This window comes from Cyprinus carpio, chromosome B18 (assembly GCF_018340385.1).
Source record: "Cyprinus carpio isolate SPL01 chromosome B18, ASM1834038v1, whole genome shotgun sequence".
NCBI lineage: Eukaryota > Metazoa > Chordata > Actinopteri > Cypriniformes > Cyprinidae > Cyprinus > Cyprinus carpio.
This window is the reverse complement of record NC_056614.1, coordinates 404,671-427,459: the sequence shown is the minus strand read 5'-3', so window position 1 is coordinate 427,459 and position 22,789 is coordinate 404,671. Positions and strand designations below refer to the sequence as shown.

Sequence of the window (22,789 nt, the reverse complement as noted above, 5' to 3'; positions counted from 1 at the left end):
AGTCATTCCCTCACCATTAATTGTTTTGTGCATAATATGGATAAAAATTCACTAAAATGAGTGTCTATTTTAGAACCATTAAATCAATAACAATCTTCCTTCAGACTTTATAATCTCACCTGTAACCGTGATGACTGCTGCTCCAGGAGACACAACAGTGATTTCCAGCACCTTCACGCTCTCTGCTCTTCTGTTGAAATCAGCTGCAAACCTGCATCAATCTGCTGAGACCATCACAACTCTCAAGAAGCGGAAGACTCACCTCTCACATGAAGTTAACTTACATTTCCAAATACCTACAGTAAAAGAAAAAAAAGTGCTAGATCCTGACATGGTGACTCTTCATGTCTTCTACAAAGAGCATTAATAATACATCTGAACATTGGTGTGGATTTTCCCGCGAAATTATGCTACTTTTATACTGTTGCTGCAGACTTATTTTAGTCCATTGGTTGAAGCCATAGACTGCAAAACATAATAACAATAAATAAATAAATAAAGGTTGAAGTGATAACACCCTGCCCCCTGAATGCGATTGGGCTGGTTTTGTAATGCAGACCTAGCAACCCTGTTTATAAATGAGTTTATCTTTTTTGATTTTGTAGCCTAGATAGTGTTGCTTCCATGTTGAAAGCATACACTGATAATCCACATGATGCTTTGTGTTTGGGGTGTGATAGACACCCAGTGTTTAGATTACACATTTCATGATCTCTTAATAGTAAACCAAATTACTTAAAAGAAAATATCTTGCCGTTTGGATCTAAACATATATTCAAACCAATCTTTGATCTCACTGATAACTCAATGTACAAAAGAGATGACAGCCCAGGTAATGTGGTGTGTTTTTACAGTACAGTATGTCTCGCTTTCCTCCGTTCACAGATTAAGACTAGATGATTCTTAAAGTGTATTTGCACCCGTCTTGTTTGGTTCGATTGAATCAAACTCAATTTCGTTTTCCCCTTTGATGCGGATCTTTTGGGCAGGTGTGAATACAACTATCACACTTGGGTGCGGACCAAACAACCGTACCGAGATCCAGCTGAACAAGTGGTCTCAGCCCGCTTCCAAATGAACTCTGGTACGGTTGTATGGATGAACCAGAGAATGGATTGACCTTAAGCACACGTGTGGTTTTGTTAACAATTTCTGGTTCACTTGCAAAAAGGGCAGTGTGAAAGCGAACCGTATCAAGAAAAAACAACAAAAAAACATTGTATTTGGTCCGGACCAAAGCAAGTGAACTAGCAGACTTTCCTGGTGTGAATACACCCTTAAAGATCCTGGCATGAATCAACACCAGCAGCATATGCATATAGAATAGCACATTATAAAATAAATAAAAAAATTATGAAATGACAGGTCAAAGACACCACTTTTATGTTTATGTGTGTAAAAGAAGCCCACATGTCGATCAATGACATTCTGCTGCTTTCAGACAATTTTTCCAATTTGAGAACAGAGAAAGTCACAACGGAAAAGATGATTTTCTCCTATGGACTTCAAAAATGGAGACTTCTGTTTTGCAGCAGTACAGAAATTGATTTATTTTTTCTTTATATACCCATGGCATTTAAAAGTTTTCAACAGAAAAGATTTACAGGAGATTAAGGAGGAAATCAGTTCCTTCAGTGTTTGATGTGGGTTGTGTTTCTTTTGTTTCCTGGCTATCTTCTGGGCACTTCTGAAGAACTTGGCACCTCAGTCAATAATAATGCATATCCGTGAGATCAGATCCGCGTGAGCTGGTGCCACAGACTCGAGGGAAGAATACTCTCCACTTTCTCCATGATGAAGTTCAGCGGGGCAAACAGGGTGCTCAGGAACTGATGGACGAGACAGAAACAAGTGAGATATCTGCAGTCTGCACACCAACAAGATAGCCTCCATATTAAATTACTTTCAATAATATAATGAAAAGATTCATATAAAACAAACAAACAAAAAAATACATTTTAGTACAAATGAGCAGTGTTGGGGGTAACACATTACAATTAACATGAGATACTTTCCCCAAGTAACTAGTAGTGTTGTTTTTGGCGGCCTGTTTTAATTTTAGTTTTAGTCTAGTCATTTTTTGAAGCTGTCGTTTTAGTTTTTATTAGTTTGAGTCACGTTCATACTCTTTTTAGTCTAGTCTAGTTTTAGTCGTCGAAAACTGATGACATTTTAGTCTAGTTTTAGTCAATGAAAATGGTATTGTAGTCTCTTTTTAGTAATGCCATTCTATTTAACCCAGTCAGTATAGTACAAGTACCTAGTAGTACAGATGAAACCAAAATTATCTTATTATATTATTGTTACCTAATAGACTCAAAAATACATCCATTCCAGACACAGAAGACTCTCTGATTTGAATTTACAACATTTATTTTAACAACCAAATATGTTAGAAGTACACACAAATAAATTTAAATAAAAACAATAAATAAAAAACAAAAAAATGTGCTAATTTTTCTCCCAAAGACGAACCTCGGCTGGCCGGCCATCGGTCCCTTTCTCTGTGTCAAGGCTGATTTATACTCGACGCGTCCGCAAGTTGCTTGGGTGAGTGCGGAAAATATGACATCATCGCAGTGTTGCCGGAAGTTCGCTTTGAGTGCGCGCAAACTCATTTCGCGTGGCGGAGTGCACAGCAATTTTTGTAACTTTCCTCACATCTCTGCATCCAAACATGATTCTAGAAGAACATCGTGTGTGTCACTTGTGTGAAATAGAAGCAGTTTAATGTGAAGTCAAACTCCATCAGGTGCTTTTTGAGGGAAAACAAATGTTTGCACAGTTTGTCTAAGGCTTCTTATTTGAAGTACGTTTTATTTTTATTGTATAAAATAGAATTAGAATTAGAATTAAAATTATTAATTATACACTATTGTCTTTCAGTTGTCTTGTGTTTGATGCGTAATACAGCCAACAGTTTAAGATTGTTTTAACTTTGTACATAAAGAAATTATTAATTCATCAACTCATTCATCACAAGAATTGTACTGGCTAAAGACTTCTTCTCACGGTGATTCCAGACGGTTTTAGAGGACAATTACTCCTTGTCGCCCCCTATCGTTTCAAAGAATAGTACAACGGCGAACGCGACAAGTATAAAAGCCTTGTCCATTTGGGAAAGTGTGCTCGCATTCAGGGGAGCCAGGCGAAAGTATAAATCCTACTTAACTTTGTTTGTTTGTTGTCATCTTCTAAATAATGCCGCGAGTGGGACTTGAGGAAGTGACGTCGGTCGCATCTGCGCAGTGAGACACAGGAAACAGAAATACTGCAAAATAATAATAATAACGCAACTAAACGAGACGAAATAACATTATAACATTTTGTTTTGTCTCATTTTGGTCAACGAAAATGAAGAGACATTTTAGCATAGTTTTTATTTTGTAAACCACATTTAGTCTCGTTTTTATTCATCAACAATATTGCAGTATACATTTAATTATAGTCATCGTCACATGACCAGCATTTTTTTATGTTGCGTCTCTTCTCGTTTTCATCACGTGATAAAGGTTCGTTGACGAAGATATTTAGTCATAATTTTCGTTGACGAAAGCAACACTAGTAACTAGTAAAGTAACATTACTTTTTGATTTAGTAAGAAATATCTGAGTTACTTTTTCAAATAATTAACTCCAGTTACTTTGTTTCCATGTATTGAGTGACAGCTCTGGTGTTGCCATGGTGACAGAAATCAGGAGTAAGTGCAGAGTGTTGTGTGTGAACATGATCTTACTGTAGTTCTAGACTAAATATGAACATGTGTTTACTCAAAAACACATTCAGTGCTCCTCAAAATCAAAAAAAATAATATGTTAACAAAAATGTCATGTACTTAATCCCATTTTATTAACCAGTGTCTTTGCTACTGACCTTCGATGATCCAATTCAACAATACTAATGAGCAAAAGAGACTTAAGATAAACCTTAATATTTGTGTTTTATTTGTATTTTTTTGTTCCTTTAGAGTGTTGAACTTTCTTCTCTTGCATCCAATTCTTCATGTAATCCAGAACAGCAGCATAACCTCTACTGTACAGATGTGAATTTGCCCAAAATAGTAACATATATAATAACAAAATAACTTTTTTATATTAAAAACAAACAAGCAAGCCCAGTCCAGATGAGAAAAAGTAACACAAATGTAATGCAGCACATTACTTTCCATAAAAAGTAACTAAGAACACAGTTAGTTACTTTTTTAGGGAGTAACACAATATTGTAATGCATTATTTTTAATAGCAACTTTCCCCAGCACTGCTAGTGAGGGACTGGAAGCGATTCAGAAACATGCAGTGATCTAATACAAATCCATTCAGAGGTTAAGACTACAACACTGATCGAACTGTGAACGTGAAGAGAGGAACTGATTTAATATGGAGACATCCAGAGAATTCAGTCAAGAACTCAAGGGTCTTTAGTCCATTTGTTCAAGTATGATTGATTTCCTTTGATTATTTTTAATCTGGCCACATGTGCATTTTACAGCTAATTAATTTCTGAATAAACAGTTTCACAGTAAAGCAAAATAGGATGCAATGGGGCAAGATGTGCCACCAGCTGATTGCATTTCAGCAGAAATTAGATACTCGTCTCTATAGAACATGGGGAAAGTAATTAAATATTGGTCCAGTAACACAATGGTAGAGATAAACTTGGTAATTTTTCCTTAAGATGAATCTTTCAGCACTATGTGAAGAATTTATATTTTAAACACAAATATAAGTGTTTAATGAGTTCTCTTCAAAAAAAAACTCCTGTTTGGCCAAATCCTGCCTATTAGTGTCATTCAAACGGTTCTTCATCAGAGCTGATGAGACTGAATAAATGCTGATGAAAACGAAAAGCCTGTGACGGTGTTGTGTTTGTCTGTGTGACACTTACGGCTTTAGCAAACACTCCCATGAGCTCTGGGAACTGATGCGTGAGGAGCGCCAGCATCGCTGTGAAGGAGCAGAGACCCGCCGTGAACAGGATGAAGAACGGCAGCTCCTTCTTGGGATACACATACACCACATTTAAAAATGACCACACACACACACACAGACACACAAACAAACAAACACACACAGACACAGACACACACACACACACACAGACACACAGACACACACACAGACACACACACAGACACACACACACACACACACACACACACACACACACACACACACACACACACAGACACACACACAGACACACAGACACACACACACACACACACACACAGTCAGGGTTAACTACTACTGCTCCAAGAGAGAAGCAAACGCTGGAAACAAACGCTCCTCAGAAGATCCTGATGATCAGATACTATAAAACAAAACATAATTGATGGAGAATCAAGTAAAGCTGAGCTGCTTCAGTCCAGTAAGAGTTCATCTGGAGATATTACTGCAGTTATTCTGACCTTTACTTGATAAAATCACTCAAGATCTGACACCAGAAGCAGCAGCTGAACATTTGTAAAACTGCACTAAAAGGTCTAATATTCTAATATCTGGATGCTGCAGACGACAGAAACAAGCCCAAGCTTCATCTACAGGTGAGATGCAGGAAAATCTCTTACTTGGTAGCAGTTCTCTGTCTGCCGTCTCTGTACAGACAGGATACGGATAGAAGAGGTGGCCTTTCTCCAGAGGATACGGAATCATTCTGAAAGCTGAAACATCAGCCCATCAACAATCAGCTTTCAACACAAAGAAAGGGCTGAAAAATGCAGTTTTTCTGATTTTCACTTGAACACTTTGACAACTTTTCAGACCTGCCAACCTTGGATTTTTTTTTTGAGTACCATCAGCGTGGTGGGGGGGGGGGGGGGGGGGGCTTGGTTAAGGGTATGTGGAGTGGGGGTTAACAGTTTACTGTAACTGTTTGCCATTTTTTTTTTTTTTTAATGCTATAAAAAAAAATAAAAAAATAAAAAAATCCCAGTACACTTCTGTATAAGGCTGGGCGATATGAGCAAAAATTCATATATTATGTGCAAAAAAGGTTAAAATCACATTACATTCTAACAGTGTAACATTGCAATCTAAAAACAAAAACAAAACAAAAATAAAACATAAAAAGTAGAAGTTACTAAACTAAAAATGAAAATAATAAAAAGCAGACTAATTGAGTAAAAAGGCTATTTTGTCTACCCCATTAAACTTTACAGTTAGTGCTATCATACAAATACACTTGGCTTGTAGGTTTAAAATTTGACGTCACATTTATTGTGCAATTACTACATTAGAGTGACAAATCGTACCAGCGTACTTAGAGGTCAAAATGCATACAGGTTGACAGGTCTGACTTTTATATTGAAAAAAAAAAAGTTTGCTTCTTAAAAGTCATAAGTAATAAAGGCATTTATTCATGATGACTACCATAGCGAAGACGGTGCACAGTAATTACACTTACAAAAAGAGTGTGGATTTGGCAACTATGACAAGACAAAATAATAATTATTTTAAACAAACCTTATTTTTCCATATCATAGCATAATGAATTAATAACCCCAACTTGTAACTAATATAAATACATCCTATTTTATCCACGTATATACCGCTGAGTCACACAGCATGCCATCTCAACGGCCGGATCATTTATATGACAAAACTATGCTATTATCCAGCTCTGAAGAGACCAGTGTGGACATTATCACATCATGACTATCTGTGAAGCTGCTCTGAAACCATGTGTGACGAGCTACACAAATTGAAGTTGAGCCAAAAGACAAATCATAATTTGTGACCATGGTCCACAAAACCAGTCATAAGGGTGAATTTTTTTAAACTAAGATGTTAGGAGGACAATATTTGTCTGAGATACAACTATTTGAAAATCTGGAATCTGAGGGAGCAAAAAAATCTAAATATTGAGAAAATCATCTTTAAAGTTGTTCAAATGAAGTTCTTAGCAATGCATATTACTAATCAAAAATTAAGTTTTGATATATTTACAGTAGGAAATTTACTAAATATCTTCATGAACATGATCTTTACTTAATATTCTAATGATTTTTGTCATAAAAGAGAAATGTATAATTGTGACCCATACAATGTATTGTTGTCTATTGCTACAAATACACCTGTGCTACTGATGACTGCTTCTGTGCTCAAGAGTTACATTTGTTCATAACACAGTATTGTGCATTGCCTTCACATGGCAGAATAAGCGATCAGACAGAAGTGTGCGTCTCTGATGGTCTCTCACTCACTTCCCTCCCAGGTGCAGTGCAGCAGGTTGAGCGCGCCCTCCACACGCTTCCAGTGCTGCAGGTGGAAGAAGGTGTAGGCGATGGCTTCGCTGTCCCCGCGCTTCAGGATGTGCTCCGGAGGCAGAATCAGACTCTTCATCTCTAAGAGGTACTGCAGAGAGAACGAGAGGCAGGTTACGGCTGAGCAGGAGGAGGAGGATGATGATGGCGATGATGATGATGATGCTCACTTTCGGTACGTGTGGGTTGAACTCCACCGCTCTGTGTATGGCTTCTACTGCGTTCATTTCTGCTGTGCTCAAACCTCTGCGTGACGCCGCCTCTGGAGAAAACCTGCAGACGAGACACACCAGACTTCATGCAGCAGTGAAACACTGTTTAGAGTGTAACAGTACACTAACATGACGGTTCGGTGTGGTTTCAGTACAGCAGGGGGAAAAACTACACATAAAATTGATTTTTTTTACTATTTGTTGTTGAAATATATTCATTTAGACAGTGGCTGTCATAACTTATTTAAACATTTTATTTTAATAGTCCACTGTAGTCATTCTATTAACACCATAAGTGACTTTGTAACTACGTGTCAGCTAACTCTCATTAGACTCAGGTTAGGGTTAGTAGAATAAGTTGACGTACTAACAGTTATTCATTAATACTGTGAATGTGTTGATGGAGACTCACTTGTCAGACACGGCTCTGGCCTTCAGCAGCGCTGCTGTGTAGCAGATGGTTGCGGACTTTGGCAAACTGATGTCTGTGGACGAGAACAAAGCGTTTCCCATCAGGACTCACACAGGAGATAACGGTATATTACAGCAAGAGTGTCTGATGATAGGAACACAAGTGCTGGTTCTTCTGCTCAGACGAGGGCTGTGGCATCTGGAGGGATTATTACCACCAATAATTCACAACGTACAAAGTATGCTTTAAATGTCATTCAGTGCTTTAAAATTAAAACAATATGAAGTCCTTGAACATGGAAAGCAATTTTGGAAGGAAGTTAAATGATAAAGATAAATGTTTCATCATATATCTCATCTCTTCATGTTTTCTCCCAATATTTTAAAGCAGCTGACACAAACAAACAAAAAACAGTTCACTATTACTTGCACTACTGTCTGTTCATCCAGAATACTGAGTAATCCATTTGCACACTGGAATATTTTCTATGCACTTTTACTGTCCATTGCACTAGTGTAAATGATTTTCATATGTTCATAATTTCTGTTTATAGTGTACATACACTTATTACATAATCCATCTGTATAGTATGTTCATAGTACACCTATCTGTATATCATGCTGATAGTATTTAAAAATCTGTAAATTATGTCCATAGTACTGCTTTATCTGTATATTTATTGTACATTTGTAACATTTTGTAGACCTTGTATATTCTGTACTTACTGTTTATTGCACTTCTGGCTAGATGCTAACTGCATTTCATTGCCTTGTACCTTACATGTGCAGTGACAATAAAGTTGAATCTAACCTAACCTAACCTAATCTAATCTAATCATTTTGTTAGTTTTAGTTTAGTTTTTATTTTATGAACACATTTCTATTTAGTTTTTTTTAAATAGCTTAGTTTCAGTTTTAGTTTTAGTAATTAAAGTTTAGCAGATTTAACAGATCACTTCCAGAGTGCAGACCAAAGAAAGACTTCATTTAACTTTAGAGACGCAAACATCTAGAGACACAAAATTAAAGCATGCTGAGACTGAGATGATAAAAGTATACAAATATACACCAAAATGATGCAGCCATGCCTTTTTACTCCATAAATCTACACAAGTTGTGCTTACATTATCATATTTAAAAACAATAAACTGAATGATAAATGTGCGTTGTGATATATAATTTGAAAATAAATGTAATTTGTTTATATTGGATGTCTTTTATCGTATTTAACTATATTCATGATACTGTATCTGTCGTGTCTTGCATATCATAACTGGGAGTAATGAAAAGAGCCTCAGCGCTGGATCTGCAGCGTAGCGCATTAAAGCCTTACACGCTGCAGAAGAAGTGAACCACAGCTCAGGCAGCGCTCGAGGCTCACATTCCGTAGCATACATTATTTTATTTCAGTTAGTTTTCAATAACTGCTGTTAATTTAGTTTTGTTTTAGTTTTATCTTTATTTTGATACTTTTATTTTATTTCAGATTACGAGCATGTTTTTTAATCAATTGTTTTTTTCTTAGATTTAGTTTACCAAAAAACCTTGGTGTGTGTGTGAGAGAGAGAGTGTGTCTGTGAGTGTGTGTGTGTGTGTGTGAGTCTGTGAGTGTGTGTGTGTGAGTGTGTGTGTGTGTGTGTGTGAGAGAGAGAGAGTGTGTCTGTGAGTGTGTGTGTGTGTGTGTGAGTGAGTGTGAGTGTGTGAGTGTGTGTGTGTGTGTGTGTGTGTGTGTGAGTGTGTGTGTGTGAGTGTGTGTGTGAGAGTCTGCGAGTGTGTGTGTGTGTTTGTGTGTGTGTGTGAGAGAGAGAGAGAGAGAGAGAGAGAGAGAGAGAGACTGTGTGTCTGTGAGTGTGTGTGTGTGTGTGTGTGTGAGTCTGTGAGTGTGTGTGTGTGAGTGTGTGTGTGTGTGAGAGTCTGCGAGTGTGTGTGTGTGTTTGTGTGTGTGTGTGAGAGAGAGAGAGAGAGAGAGAGAGAGAGAGTGTGTGTGTGTGAGTGTGTGTGAGGTGTGTCTGTGAGTGTGTGTGTCTGTGTTTGTATTATGTCTGTGGTGTGTGAGTCTGCGAGTGTGTGTGTGTGTTTGTGTTTGTGTGTGAGAGAGAGAGAGCGAGAGAGAGAGAGAGAGTGTGTCTGTGAGTGTGTGTGTGTGTGTGTGAGTCTGTGAGTGTGTGTGTGTGTGTGTGTGTGTGTGTGTGAGAGTCTGCGAGTGTGTGTGGTTGTATGTGTGTGTGTGTGTGAGAGAGAGAGAGAGAGAGAGAGAGAGACTGTGTGTCTGTGTGTGTGTGTGTGTGTGTGTGTGTGTGTGATTACCGTCATACTTGGCCAGCACGGCCTGGACGTCGGCGTAGTTCTGCAGCTCCAGAAGAGACTCCAGCAGGTTCTCGTGGATGTTGAACATACTGAGCAGAGGAAACTCCTTCATTAACTGCAGGAAACACAACAACAGCTCACATTCTCCAGCTCTGGAAACTTCTGTGGCTCATTAGCGAGGTGTGTAAGACAGATGATCTACACACAACAGCGTTTTACATGCACAAAATGTGTGGATTCATTGATGAAAGGCCATTGAATTACTGAAAGATAATGCACATGCTTTCAATCATAACTGCATCATCAGATGTGCACAATTTTCAATAATTCAACGGCCTGATCAGCAGAATAACAGCACGGTTGCTCATGCTCATATACCACTAGCAAATTGCTGATTGCATTACTAATAAAAATGAGGCTTTGTTTCTTCTGTGTGTCAGGAGTCAAAGGTCACTCACGTCTCGCATCATCTTGACAGCTTCTCGCGTGCGGCCGAGCTTTCTGGAGCACATGGCGAGTCTTCTCTTGATGTAGACTAACACGTTTGTGTCTCTTCCTGTGAAAAACACACACACACACACACACGTTTACACACCTTACAGGAAACTATTTCATTCAGTGTAACTTTGACTTCTGTTTTAACATTCACTCATCTACTGACACGTTGTGCTGCTCGTCGCTGGAGAAAGACAAACTAAAGAGACGCTGGAGGATCAGCTGCACTCCACTGCATGTGTGTCAGAAACCATCGCTATACGAACTGACTCAGAGAACAGCACAATAACTACCCTTACGAAAAAGAAGTTTATTCAAGTGTGCTATTAGTATACTTCTTTTAAACAAAAAATAGGAAAGTATGCTTTTAGTTTACTTTTTATGTACTTCTCAGATATATACTTATAATGACAATTAAGTATACTTGACTTATACTTACAAAAAGTCTAAATATACTTGAACTATACTTAAGTATACTTAATAAAATAAACTTGAAGTATACTACTTTTTGGTAAGGGTACACAACAGTGTGCATACAAAATGTTGAGACCAAAAGATCATTTCTATTATTATAAATACTGTAAATATAATTCATAGCTGTCTTATACATGCAAACACTTCAGTATGACTGAAAATGACTAACAACAGAGAAAACATATGAACTGACCTCTGTGACCCTAAAAACATTCACTCAGAGCCTGCGACTGAGTGTGTGTGTGTCAGTGATATGTGTGTGTGTCAGTGATATGTGTGTGTGTGTCAGTGATATGTGTGTGTGTCAGTGATATGTGTGTGTGTGCGCGTCAGTGATATGTGTGTGTGTGGACTCTTCATTTATGTGATATTTATCTGAGTGTGTGTGTCTGTGATATGTGTGTGTGTATCAGTGATATGTGTGTGTGTGTCAGTGATGTGTGTGTGAGCTGAGTGTGTGTGTCTGTGATATGTGTGTGTGTATCAGTGATATGTGTGTGTGTGTCAGTGATGTGTGTGAGAGATGAGAGTGTGTGTGTGTGTCTGTGTGTGTATATGAGTGAGTGTGATGAGCATGTGTGTGTGTGTGTGTGTGTGTGTGTGTGTACTCACTGTGCTGGGCTTCATACTGTGCTCCGTGGTGCTGTAGTTGTTGGCTGCGCCGGTAGCAGCTCTCTCCGATCTTCAGCGCCTGTTTGAAGAGTTTCTCTGCCTCCACGATCGTCGTGGCCTCTTCCTCAGCCAGGAGAATATACGCCGTCGCACAACTACAACACACACAACAGATTCAACACTAAACACTCCTGACCATTAAACACACACTTACACTGACAGCACGGGACAACCACGAAGAATTAAACGTGCCGAGAGAACATTAACAGCACGTACATATTTCACAGGAAGCTACAGGAAGTATCTGATGTAGATTCATCTATCAGTGAATGTGTGAGCTCACGTCTGTCAGCACAGAAACACACTCACTCCTCCAGATCCAGAGCTTCATGAGCGGCTGTGATCCGAGCCTGAGGATTCCTCTCTCTCCAGGCCTTCTGCATGACTGTCAGCACACACACACACACACACACACACACACACACACACTCATAAACAACAGGTCCTGCAGACACTGCACTGATGCTCTGGATGTTGATGGTAAAGCTGTGCTCTTACTGGCGTCTGCAGGCCGCAGGTGATCAGAATCACACGTGAAGAAGGTCTGATGATCTTGTGCCGACAGATTCATGTCGTAGTATGTGAGCGGCTCTCTTCCCGTCACCCACGTGTATCTGCAGCAAACACATTCACATCAGCATCTCAATGCAGCTCACAATTCTCATCAGAACAAGAAAGAAATCAGCCCTGATTCCAACACAGACAGGTAAAGATATTCAGGCTAGTTTTTGCATCAAATGAAGCACTGAAGAGTCTCAGAGACGTTCACTCACCGGTTATATTCAGCTCCTCTGAACAGATTGAGAGGATTTCGCCAAACCTTACACTCTAAACACACACACACATGAAATATTAGCAAATACACACAGACTATATCTGAGTTTACCTAGTAAGCGATTGATTAACAGCTAATCAGTGTGTTAAAGAGGTCATGACATGAGAAATCTAATTTTGCCTTGATCTACTGGCATATAAGAGGTCTTTGTACCATTAAATCACGCTGCAGGTTTCATAGCTTTAATGCCTTCCTCATTATAAACAAAGCATTTATTTAATCAAGCTCCAAAAACAGCTTGTTTGGATCCGAGGTGCAGGGTGACATCACCTGGACACAAACATTTGCATAAACACGCCTCCAGAGCAAGACATCGAACCACTGCTCCAGGTGTGTGTGTGTGTGTGTGTGTGTGTGTGTGTGTACTTGGATGGGTTTAATGCAGAGCACAGGTTCAGAGTAAGGGTCACCATACTTGGCCACACGTCACCTCAAGCCTTAAAAACAGGTCGTTTTAGAGAGAGGGTCAGAATGAGGGTTGAAAATAATCATTTTCCTACATATTTATTTGTATTTTTGTGCCATAACCTTTATTAACTTTATATGTAAAACTCAAGCAACATATTAGGACTGTTAGGAGAGGTGGAGGTGTAGCTGCTCTATTTAAAGATGTCTATCAGTGCAAGCAAGTGTCATTTGGTCAGTACTTGTCTTTTGAATATCTAGGGATTGTGTTCAAAGGTGCTCCACGCATTCTGTTTATCATTATTTACAGGCCTCCAAAATACTCTCCAGCCTTTGCTGAAGAGGTCACAGAAATGTTATCAATGATTTCCTCAGAGTTTGACTGTTTTGTTGTTGCAGGGGATTTTAATATTCACATAGATAATGCAGAAAACAAAACTACAAAAGAAACGATAACTGTTTTCAACTCTAGATTTAATCATCAGTAGAGGTCGAAACATTTCATCCATTGTTATTAAGGATGTAGCACTATCTGATCACTTCTGTATTTTCTTTGATATATTGATCTCTGCTACGACTGAATCTAGATCTGTCTCTGTCAGAAGGAGATGCATTAACGAGAACACTAGTGTGCTATTTATGGAGGCTATATCTCTAAAACCAAGCATTTCTGCAGACTTTGTTGGTCTTCTCCTTGATTCCTTTAACTCAAAAGTTAAGAATGTTATTGATGATATTGCTCCAATAATAGTCAGTAAGAAAACAAACAGACAGAAATCAGTTTGGAGAAGATCAACAGCAGTTCAGACTATGAAAAGACAATGCAGAAAAGCCGAGCGGATGTGGCGGAAGACGAAACTTATATTCACTATAGCATCTATAAAGACAGCCTTCATGCTTTTAATGTGGAACTAGCCACAGCTAGACAGAGTTTCTTCTCAAACCTTATAAACAGTAACTTAAACAACACTCGTACTCTTTCTGTTACTGTTGAGAGACTGACAAACCCCCCGAGTCAGATTCCCAGTGAAATGCTCTCTGACAGCAAATGCAGTGAGTTTGCTTCCTTCTTTTCTGAGAAGATCCTCAATAATATCAGGAAGGAGATTAGCACATCCTCAAGTAATACAGAGGTCAGACAGATTGAACCGCATTTTTAAAAATAAGTTAGTATGTCTGTTTCTGAAGAAATTGATAGCAGAATTTTGGAAGAAATAGTACAGCACCTTAAATCATCAACCTGCAACCTTGACTCACTTCCAAACATATTTTTTTCAAAAGTGTGCTGAACTGTTTAGAAGCAGATCTCTTAGAAGTGGTGAACGCCTCACTTCTTTCTGGGACATTTCCAAACTCCCTGAAAAATCTTGATAACACAATATTGAGCAAACGTAGACCAGTATTAAATCTTCCTTTTATAGGCAAGATTATTGAAAAGGTAGTTTTTAATCAGCTGAACAAATACTTAAACTCAAATGGATACCTGGACAATTTTCAATCTGGTTTCCGACTGCATCACAGCACAGAGACAGAGCTCATTAAGATAATAAATGATATTCGCTTAAATTCTGACTCTGGCAAATTATCAGTGCTGGTACTACTAGATCTCAGTGCTGCGTTTGACACTGTCGATCATAACATACTACCAGAGAGACTGTAAAACTGGGTCGGGCTTTCTGGGATGGTACTCAAATGGTTCAGGTCATACTTAGAAGGGAGAGGTTATTATGTGAGTCTAGGAGAGCATAAGTCTAAGTGGACGTCCATGACATGCGGAGTCCCACAAGGCTCAATTCTTGCACCGCTCTTGTTTAGCCTGTATATGCTCCCACTAAGTCAAATAATGAGAAAGAACCAAATTGCCCATCACAGCTATGCTGATGATACCCAGATTTACCTAGCCTTATCGCCAAATGACTACAGCACTCGTTAAGATGCATACATTGACTCTAGGGGACAAACGACTAAAAATCAAGTCAGGAATCTTGGTGTGATTCTGGAGACAGACCTTAGTTTCAGTAGTCATGTCAAAGCAGTAACTAAATCAGCATTCTATCATCTAAAAACATTGCAAGAATTAGATGTTTTGTTTCTTGGAGAAACTTGTTCATGCCTTTATCACCAGCAGGGTGGAATACTGTAATGGTCTCCTCACCAGCCTTCCCAAGAAGACCATTAGACAGCTGCAGCTCATCCAGAACACTGCTGCCAGGATTCTGACTAGAACCAGAAAATCTGAGCACATCACACCAGTCCTCAGGACCTTACACTGGCTTCCAGTTACATTTAGGATTGATTTTAAAGTACTTTTACTCGTTTATAAATCACTCAATGACCTAGGACCAAAATATATTGCAGATATGTTCACTGAATATAAACCTAACAGACCACTCAGATCATTAGGATCGAGTCAGTTAGAAATACCAAGGGTTCACACAAAACAAGGGGAGTCCGCCTTTAGTTACTATGCCGCCCGCAGTTGAAATCAGCTTCCAGAAGAGATCAGATGTGCTAAAACATTATTCACTTTTAAATTCAGACTCAAAACTCATCTGTTTAGCTGTGCATTTATTGAATAAACACTGTGCAACATCCAAAGTGACTGCACTGCAGTTTATGTGTAATCATTTCCTATTTTTAACTGAGTTAAATTAATTTTAAATCAATTTTTTAATCATTTTCAAAAATGTTATATTGCTTGTTTTATTGTTGTGATTATTTTCATGATTATTTTACTTTCTTTTATGTAAAGCACTTTGAATTACCATTGTGTATGAAATGTGCTATATAAATAAACTTGCCTTGCCTTGCTTTCTAAACTAATAGAAAATCCATGTCATGACCCCTTTAATGCCAGTAAGGCTGGAGTTCTCCTGAGGAGCTCCAGCAGCAGTCCATGTGTTTCTGGGAGGTTCTCTGATGTTTGTTGGGTCTGACCTGACACACTCTGCCGGCTGGAGTCAGTGTCTCCGTTACTGCTGCTGGAGCTGCTGGCCGAGCTGTTATCAACTCCACCTAACAGAGGACGCAGATGACTGACAGACACCTGCTCGATGAAGGACGTCCCATACTTCCGGAAGTACCACCACTCGAAGATCTGCAGCACAGAGACACACGCCCTTCATCATCATCATCATCATCATCATCATCAAGGGTATAAAGCTCTGTCTGAACAATAACAATACATTCAGCTGCTTCTTCCAATAACTAATTACATTTCTTTAATGATTCTAACTTGATAAATACAAATTAATAAAACCTACAGAGCTGCTTTTATTGACAGAATCTATTTGGTTATTAAATTGAAAGGAAAAGATTAAACTAAATTAATACAGAGCCACAAAACAACCTCTAGAGACTCATTCAGATCCTTTATATTCCAGTGAAGTCACTTCATTCTGCAGCCCACATGAAAAAATGCTATAATAATTTACATTAAATACTATAGTATTAATATAAATGTTTTTGAAAAATACTATAGTAAAATGTATTAATGTGAAGTGACAGAACAGTGTAGCGCCTCAGTGAACTGATCATCTCCTCCACTTTACTACTAGTTACAGCACAAAATAAACATGACTAAACATCTGAAGGTAAGGTAAAAGAAACACAAGAGTACAACTTTACTATCCGTATCCTGTCTCATGTAATCTCTCGATCAGTGATAAAGCCGCACAAAGACCTCAATATAAAGTATTGTAAACAATGTCACGTAACGTCACATTAACCTCAGAAAAACATTCGGTGACCATAAACTCATAAGTCAGCTAGAAACATAATCTGTAGAGAGGGGCATTTTGCTAAATATAGGCACCATATAACATATTCAATACAAATTTTACTGTTCTTCAATATTTAATGTAAGTTTGAATAAATCCATCAAGTTTATATGACAGCCAACATTATGTTTATATTAAAAAAAAACAATTGAAGTAGAAATATTATGTAATTGTAACTTTATTATTTTAAAACTTCACAAAAGTGTAATTTTAACAAATCAATCCATTTTAACCTTCAATAGTATAGTAATGTAGTACCAACTGACTCTCATGTATATTTTTTACAGCATTAGTTGAGATCTTTTTTTCCTTGAGAAAATTAGTCATGTACTGTACCTGATATATATCCAAAATAATCAATATTGAAACAAATCGCAAGTTTGTGAGTGAGAATCGAATCGGGAAATGTGTGTCAAAACGCAGCCCTAATAAATACAGTAGTATACTTTAGTTTTTACTACAGTAAACTGTATTGTATTGTAGTATAATATACCCTATAGTTTTAGAAAACTTAGTACAGTATTGGATTACCACTACACATTAATTCAAGCATTTTACTCTAGTATGGTTCAAAAACACTATAGTATTTACTATACAGTACTAGCTCTAGTATTTTTTCACGTGGGAGTGTTTGACAATCAAGTGAATCAAGCTCACCAGTATGAGTCCAGAAATGAGGGATGAGGTGCCCGTCAGCGCCACGTAAAACTTAGGGGTCAGAGTGTTGAGGAACATGCTCACTGCAGAGAAAACACCAGAAGAGACGAGTTTAGAGAGAAGACACACGACGAGCCAGACATCAGAACCAATGACTCTCTGTGTGTGAGGTTCTGACAGCACACGAGGCGCTCATCTCCTCTGTACAGCTCTGTAACGCTGGAAGAACACTGCTCTCACATCACTAATGCTCACCACAGGCTGCTGAGGTCATGTGCGCCTGATGAGTGTCACCGCATCACTTCCTGTTTCACAGCCAATAAATACGACTGGCCAGAAAACAACATGAATATCAGGTCAGCGAGGATATCAGCTGATCTGTCGAGCGAAACACTTCCTGTCACAGCAGACGAGTGATTCTGAAATCCATCCCATCTTTGATTAATCACTTCAAATAAATTAATCAGATAAAAGAAAATAAATTAAAAAAATCACCCAAAAATCTATTCTATATCCTGTCCAGTGTTGTCCTACAAACAATGTGCAACCTGAAGACTACACAGTGTGATTTGTTCTATACATTACATGCTAAATAGGGTTTAAACAAATGATTGCTTACCAGTTTAAAGTAGAAGTTAAAATCACTCTAAAAACAGACTAAATGTGAACTTGTACGAGGAGCACGCAGTCATCTAAACAACAGTCCATTCACTGCTGCTGCTCTCATAACAATACTTGATGTACGATTGCAATCCTGCATTAAATGTCTAACAAGAAATGTTTTATCAAAATCTATATCATTGTGTAATCAAACGGATTGATTATTTTCATTATTGTTTTCTATGAGTCTCCCATCATTTCAGCAGCACTACACCGATCACATCTGAAGAAGATCTGTACCACGGCCTTTCTTCTGCTCAACTCAAAACAAGATGGAAAACAGTGTCCAAACCATGAACGCTGATGGACAAAAGCAGTCGAGTCATTCTTCAGCATATCTTCTTTGATGCTCTGCAGATGAGAGAGAGTCTGATGGGTCTGGAAAGGTGTGATGGGATGTTTATTTCTGTGTGAACGTTCCCGTTGAGTCGCTGAGAGCGACAGGTCATCACGTGACGGTGATGGGTCTGAGAGCCGCTGGGTTTCTCTCCGCCGAACACACGGCAGCCGTCTGACCGCAGCTGCGCTCATTCATTCAGAGGAGAGCCACTCCAGCACAGACGCGCCATTCATGAAGCCCACACTCTGACCAGAAACACCCTCACACCAGAACGACATGCGGTCAGGAAGAAAGATTTCTGAAGATCATCTGACACTGAAGACTGGAGTTATGAAAATACAGCTGCGCATCACAGAAATACATTACACTTTAACATAGAAAGCAGCTGTCTAACCCCCCCCCACCCAACACAAAACAAAACAACAAAAAATCATTAAACAATTATCAGCCTGCATGTGCTCAGAAACACACTGAACCCTGTGTATTCTGTCAAACCTCTGGATAAATAAAGTTCAAGGCCTGTGAATGTTGTGTTTTCATCATACTGCAGTAATCTGTGTCCCTGCAGCACAGAAGCAGTCATCAGTAGCACAGGTATATTTGTAGAAATAGACAACAATACATTGTATGAGTCACAATTATACATTTCTCTTTTAGGCCAAAAATTCATTAGAATATTAAGTAAAGATCATGTTCCATGAAGATATTTTTGTACATTTCCTACCGTAAATATATCAAAACTTAATTTGTGATTAGTAATATGCATTGCTAAGAACTTCAATTGAACAACTTTAAAGATGATTTTCTCAATATTTAGATTTTTTTGCTCCCTCAGATTCCAGATTTTCAAATAGTTGTATCTCAGACAAATATTGTCCTCCTAACAAACCACACATCAATGGAGAGATTATTTATTCAGCTTCAGATGATGTATAACTCTCAATTTCACCAAATTGACTCTTATGACTGGTTTGTGGTCGAGGGTCACATAAATCAAAAGAGCTCTTTTAAGTAGACCCCTGCTTTCACAGATGTTTGCGAGGCTAATGCTCCGATCATCACTAGTGTTGATTCTCAGATCAGGACCACAGTTCATCTTTTAGCAGAGTGCCAGTTCAAACAAGTCTGATCCTAATCATCTTCTCTCCTAATGAATCAATCCAATCAACAAACAATCGAATCATATTAAAATGATGAACTGAGCATCAGCCTCACAAACGCACACACATCTCTACGAGAGCGCTCGTGACGTGCTGCTACAGTGTGATGAATAACACAGCGTTCGCACGCTTTAGACAAGAAGCAGGCCTCAGACTCACTGACGGAGCAGCGCGAGGGAACAGCAGACGCAGGTGTGTTTGTGTGCGCTGGATCACACACAGCAGAGCACAAGGCATGCAGGATAAAGAGAGCGGCGGTGGAGGATGGGCTACTCACATGAGGACTCGCTGCCAAACATGGCTGATCCAGGAGCTGTGATGAGAGAGAGAGGGGAGACGGGGGGGCGGGTGAGCGGCTACACAGCAGGGGGCATCAACGCACAATGCAACCAACCGCGCCAGATGCTGATCCTCCTGCTGCATTAAAGCAGCTCTCCAGCGCCGGTCCGATCCGCTCCGGAGCGCTGCACACCGGGACAAGACAAAACCTCAGCAAACACTCAGCCACGTCACGAACCAACCAACGGCCAGCGGCTCACAGACTGATGCTGATGATGGAGAGAGAGGAGGAGCCGACCAATCACACACACACACACACACACACACACACACACACACACACACACACACACACACACACACACACACACACACACACACACACACACACACACACACAGGAAGTCCACACTGAAGCTGCAGACAGAAACATGAGTGACACACACACACACTACACCAACATTAACACTATTATAAACACAACACAACCTCGTGCACATTAATCAAGTCTAATTACTTCTCTCTGTTAGATTAGGGATTTAAAGCAACAGAGCCTGCAGTAACACATCCTCATCACTACACGAGTGTTTACTGCTAAATCATGCCTCTTTGTTCACAACACATTGAACAACTTTTTTTTTTATTTTAAAACAACTTTAAATGTTACAAATGTTTTATTAGATTCAGAAACTAAGATTAAATAAAATTAATACATAGATATCGTTCTTCGTTTGTTTGTGGCATGTCCATAATAAAGAAATTAACACACACGTCACATTCTTAGGCCACTCTTGTTTTTATTCCATTGATTTATGAAGTATCATGAATTATTCATTTACAAATACTATGTTTTATGGAGTTCCACATTTTATAACTAACCTTGACTTGTCATAAAACGCTCTAATGATGTAGAAATAATAGAAATGATAGATTTTCTTTTTTAATAATTAAATTATTTTACTGAGATATCAGAAGAGTTGAATCACCCTGACATTCTTTAATTTTTGGCAACTCTAAACATAAAAACTAATTTTAAATGTAATATATATGTGTGTGTGTATTGATGTGATTGTACAAACAGCATTTCTGTCAGAATGAACGGATGAGGACAAACACAGCCTCATGTCACGAGCTCATGACATCATCATCATCATCATCATGTGTTCATGTTCACTGAATCAGTCATAATTCACTCTCACACCTGCAGCGGAACACAGAACAAGCTGTCTTTAACAAAGACCTCGTCATATATTCTGATCCCTACAGGGAAAGTCTACTTAAAACATTCTTCACAATCTCTTCTTTTACAGAAGAAATAAGGTCATAAGGGTTTTATTCATAATTAGAAGTATGACTGATCATTTTAATACAGCAGACAGAATAAAAACCATCATGTTCTGGCTTTAGTCTCACTTCTGCTCAAATATGCAAATATGATCACTTCTGCTCAAATATGACTCATTTATTTCACACACAAACCTCTCACATCACTTCAGTTTAAACTACAACAGCTGAATAATAATAATAATAATAATAATAATAATAATAATAATAATAATAATAATAACGATGATAAAACGAGGTGTTTACTGACACGTGTCTCTTGATATTCAGGAACTCGTCTGATACATTTACTTCTCTAACTTATTAATAAACTGTTTATCAAAACAGAGCAGGGGAACACGCTTAATAACGCTCATATAACGCTCATATAACGCTCATATAACGCTCATATAACGGCAGATATTCATATCGAGGACTTTACGACCACAGTTAGCATGGCTAACACACAACAACAGCTCAAGTCAGAAAAGCGCGGAAGAGACAGTATAATCCTAGAGATTGTGAGCTCCATCGCGTGGTTTTATCTGTGTTCACGTGTCTGTGTTTTACCTGCAGTCTGATGAAGATCGCTCGATCACAAAACAGAAGAAGAAGAAGAAAGAAACACAGCAGACATGACACACAATGAAGACACGCCCACTCGCAGAAACCCCTCCTTCCGTGACACAGGCCCCGCCCACTGGCACTGATCGCGCTTTCTGTGATAATCACCTTTTCTGTAGTAGTATTGTTTATATATTTTATTTAGTTACTGGGAAGTGCTGTGTTTTATAGCATTTACATTCATATTTAGTCATTTTGCAGAAGCTCCTTCTCCTTAAAACAGCTGAGGATACATGAAGCGATTCTTAAAGAGACAAACACACAGGAAGTGCTCCTAATACCAAGGTTTAGACATTGTTCAAATACATACAAGCTAGAAAGAGAAGGGATACATAAAGAGAGACTCTTTATGATGTTAAACATTATACCAGTGTTTTTAAACATATGGTTGAGGTTAGTCTGAGCCTATTATTTTGTCAAATGTGTCATTCATGAAACAAGCACATCGTCTTATATCCTGTCTTTATCTTAAAGTGGTGCTTCTTTTCTTACCAAAACCTGTGGAAACAGCATGAGGTGACTTTTTTTATTCAATTTTATTTTTTATTAAACATTATTCAAATCCAACGCTCTTGTCCGTTTGTAATTAATCTGGAAAATGTAATGTAAAAAATAAGCTTAAGTTTTGGTTTAGTGTCAGTTCATTTTGATTAGTTTGATTATTTAAGATAAATAAATAAATGATCAATTTTGCACACAGGTCGAGAATATAACTTTAATGATTAATCGAGACAATCGAGGATCAACAACAGTCCAGAGATCAGATAGCTCATGAAGTTTACATTGAAATTCCTCAAATCCTCAAACATTTATGCATGTACTGTTTGCATAAATTAAATAAACCTAAATTATCACATTAACGTAAAGAATCAGTCAATCTCTGTAAGCGCAGGGT

General features: G+C 38.4%; 1 protein-coding gene across 3 annotated transcripts; it reads right to left on the bottom strand.

Annotated features, from left to right (window-relative positions):
* Window positions 1–1,524: 1,524 nt before the first annotated feature.
* Window positions 1,525–21,976, bottom strand: LOC122133952 (suppressor of tumorigenicity 7 protein homolog). Of its 3 annotated transcripts, XM_019100168.2 has the most exons (15): window positions 19,946–20,216; window positions 17,509–17,591; window positions 16,010–16,169; window positions 12,606–12,660; window positions 12,331–12,446; window positions 12,142–12,217; window positions 11,773–11,927; window positions 10,650–10,747; window positions 10,192–10,306; window positions 7,886–7,958; window positions 7,432–7,534; window positions 7,202–7,352; window positions 5,567–5,659; window positions 4,885–5,027; window positions 1,525–1,829 (listed from the first exon to the last, which is right to left on the bottom strand). In XM_019100168.2, the coding sequence occupies exons 1-15, from the start codon at window positions 19,965–19,967 to the stop codon at window positions 1,734–1,736; spliced, it is 1,539 nt and encodes a 512-aa protein (XP_018955713.2). In that variant the 5' UTR covers window positions 19,968–20,216; the 3' UTR covers window positions 1,525–1,733. The 3 variants fall into 3 exon arrangements, with proteins under 3 accessions (XP_018955713.2, XP_042599383.1, XP_018955714.2); XM_042743449.1 differs by lacking the exons at window positions 1,525–1,829; window positions 4,885–5,027 and adding an exon at window positions 21,841–21,976 and having other exon boundaries at window positions 5,412–5,659; window positions 19,946–20,132; XM_019100169.2 differs by lacking the exons at window positions 1,525–1,829; window positions 4,885–5,027; window positions 19,946–20,216 and adding an exon at window positions 17,764–17,940 and having other exon boundaries at window positions 5,412–5,659.
* Window positions 21,977–22,789: the final 813 nt, after the last annotated feature.

Coding starts and splice junctions, on each gene's coding strand:
- LOC122133952 (XM_019100168.2), bottom strand. CDS start 19,967: ATGTTTGGCAGCGAGTCCTCAT. Junction 10,748..11,772: donor ACAGTATGAAGCCCAGCACA/GTGAGTACACAC, acceptor TGTTTTTCACAG/GAAGAGACACAAACGTGTTA. Junction 7,959..10,191: donor CGTGCTGGCCAAGTATGACG/GTAATCACACAC, acceptor TCTCGTCCACAG/ACATCAGTTTGCCAAAGTCC.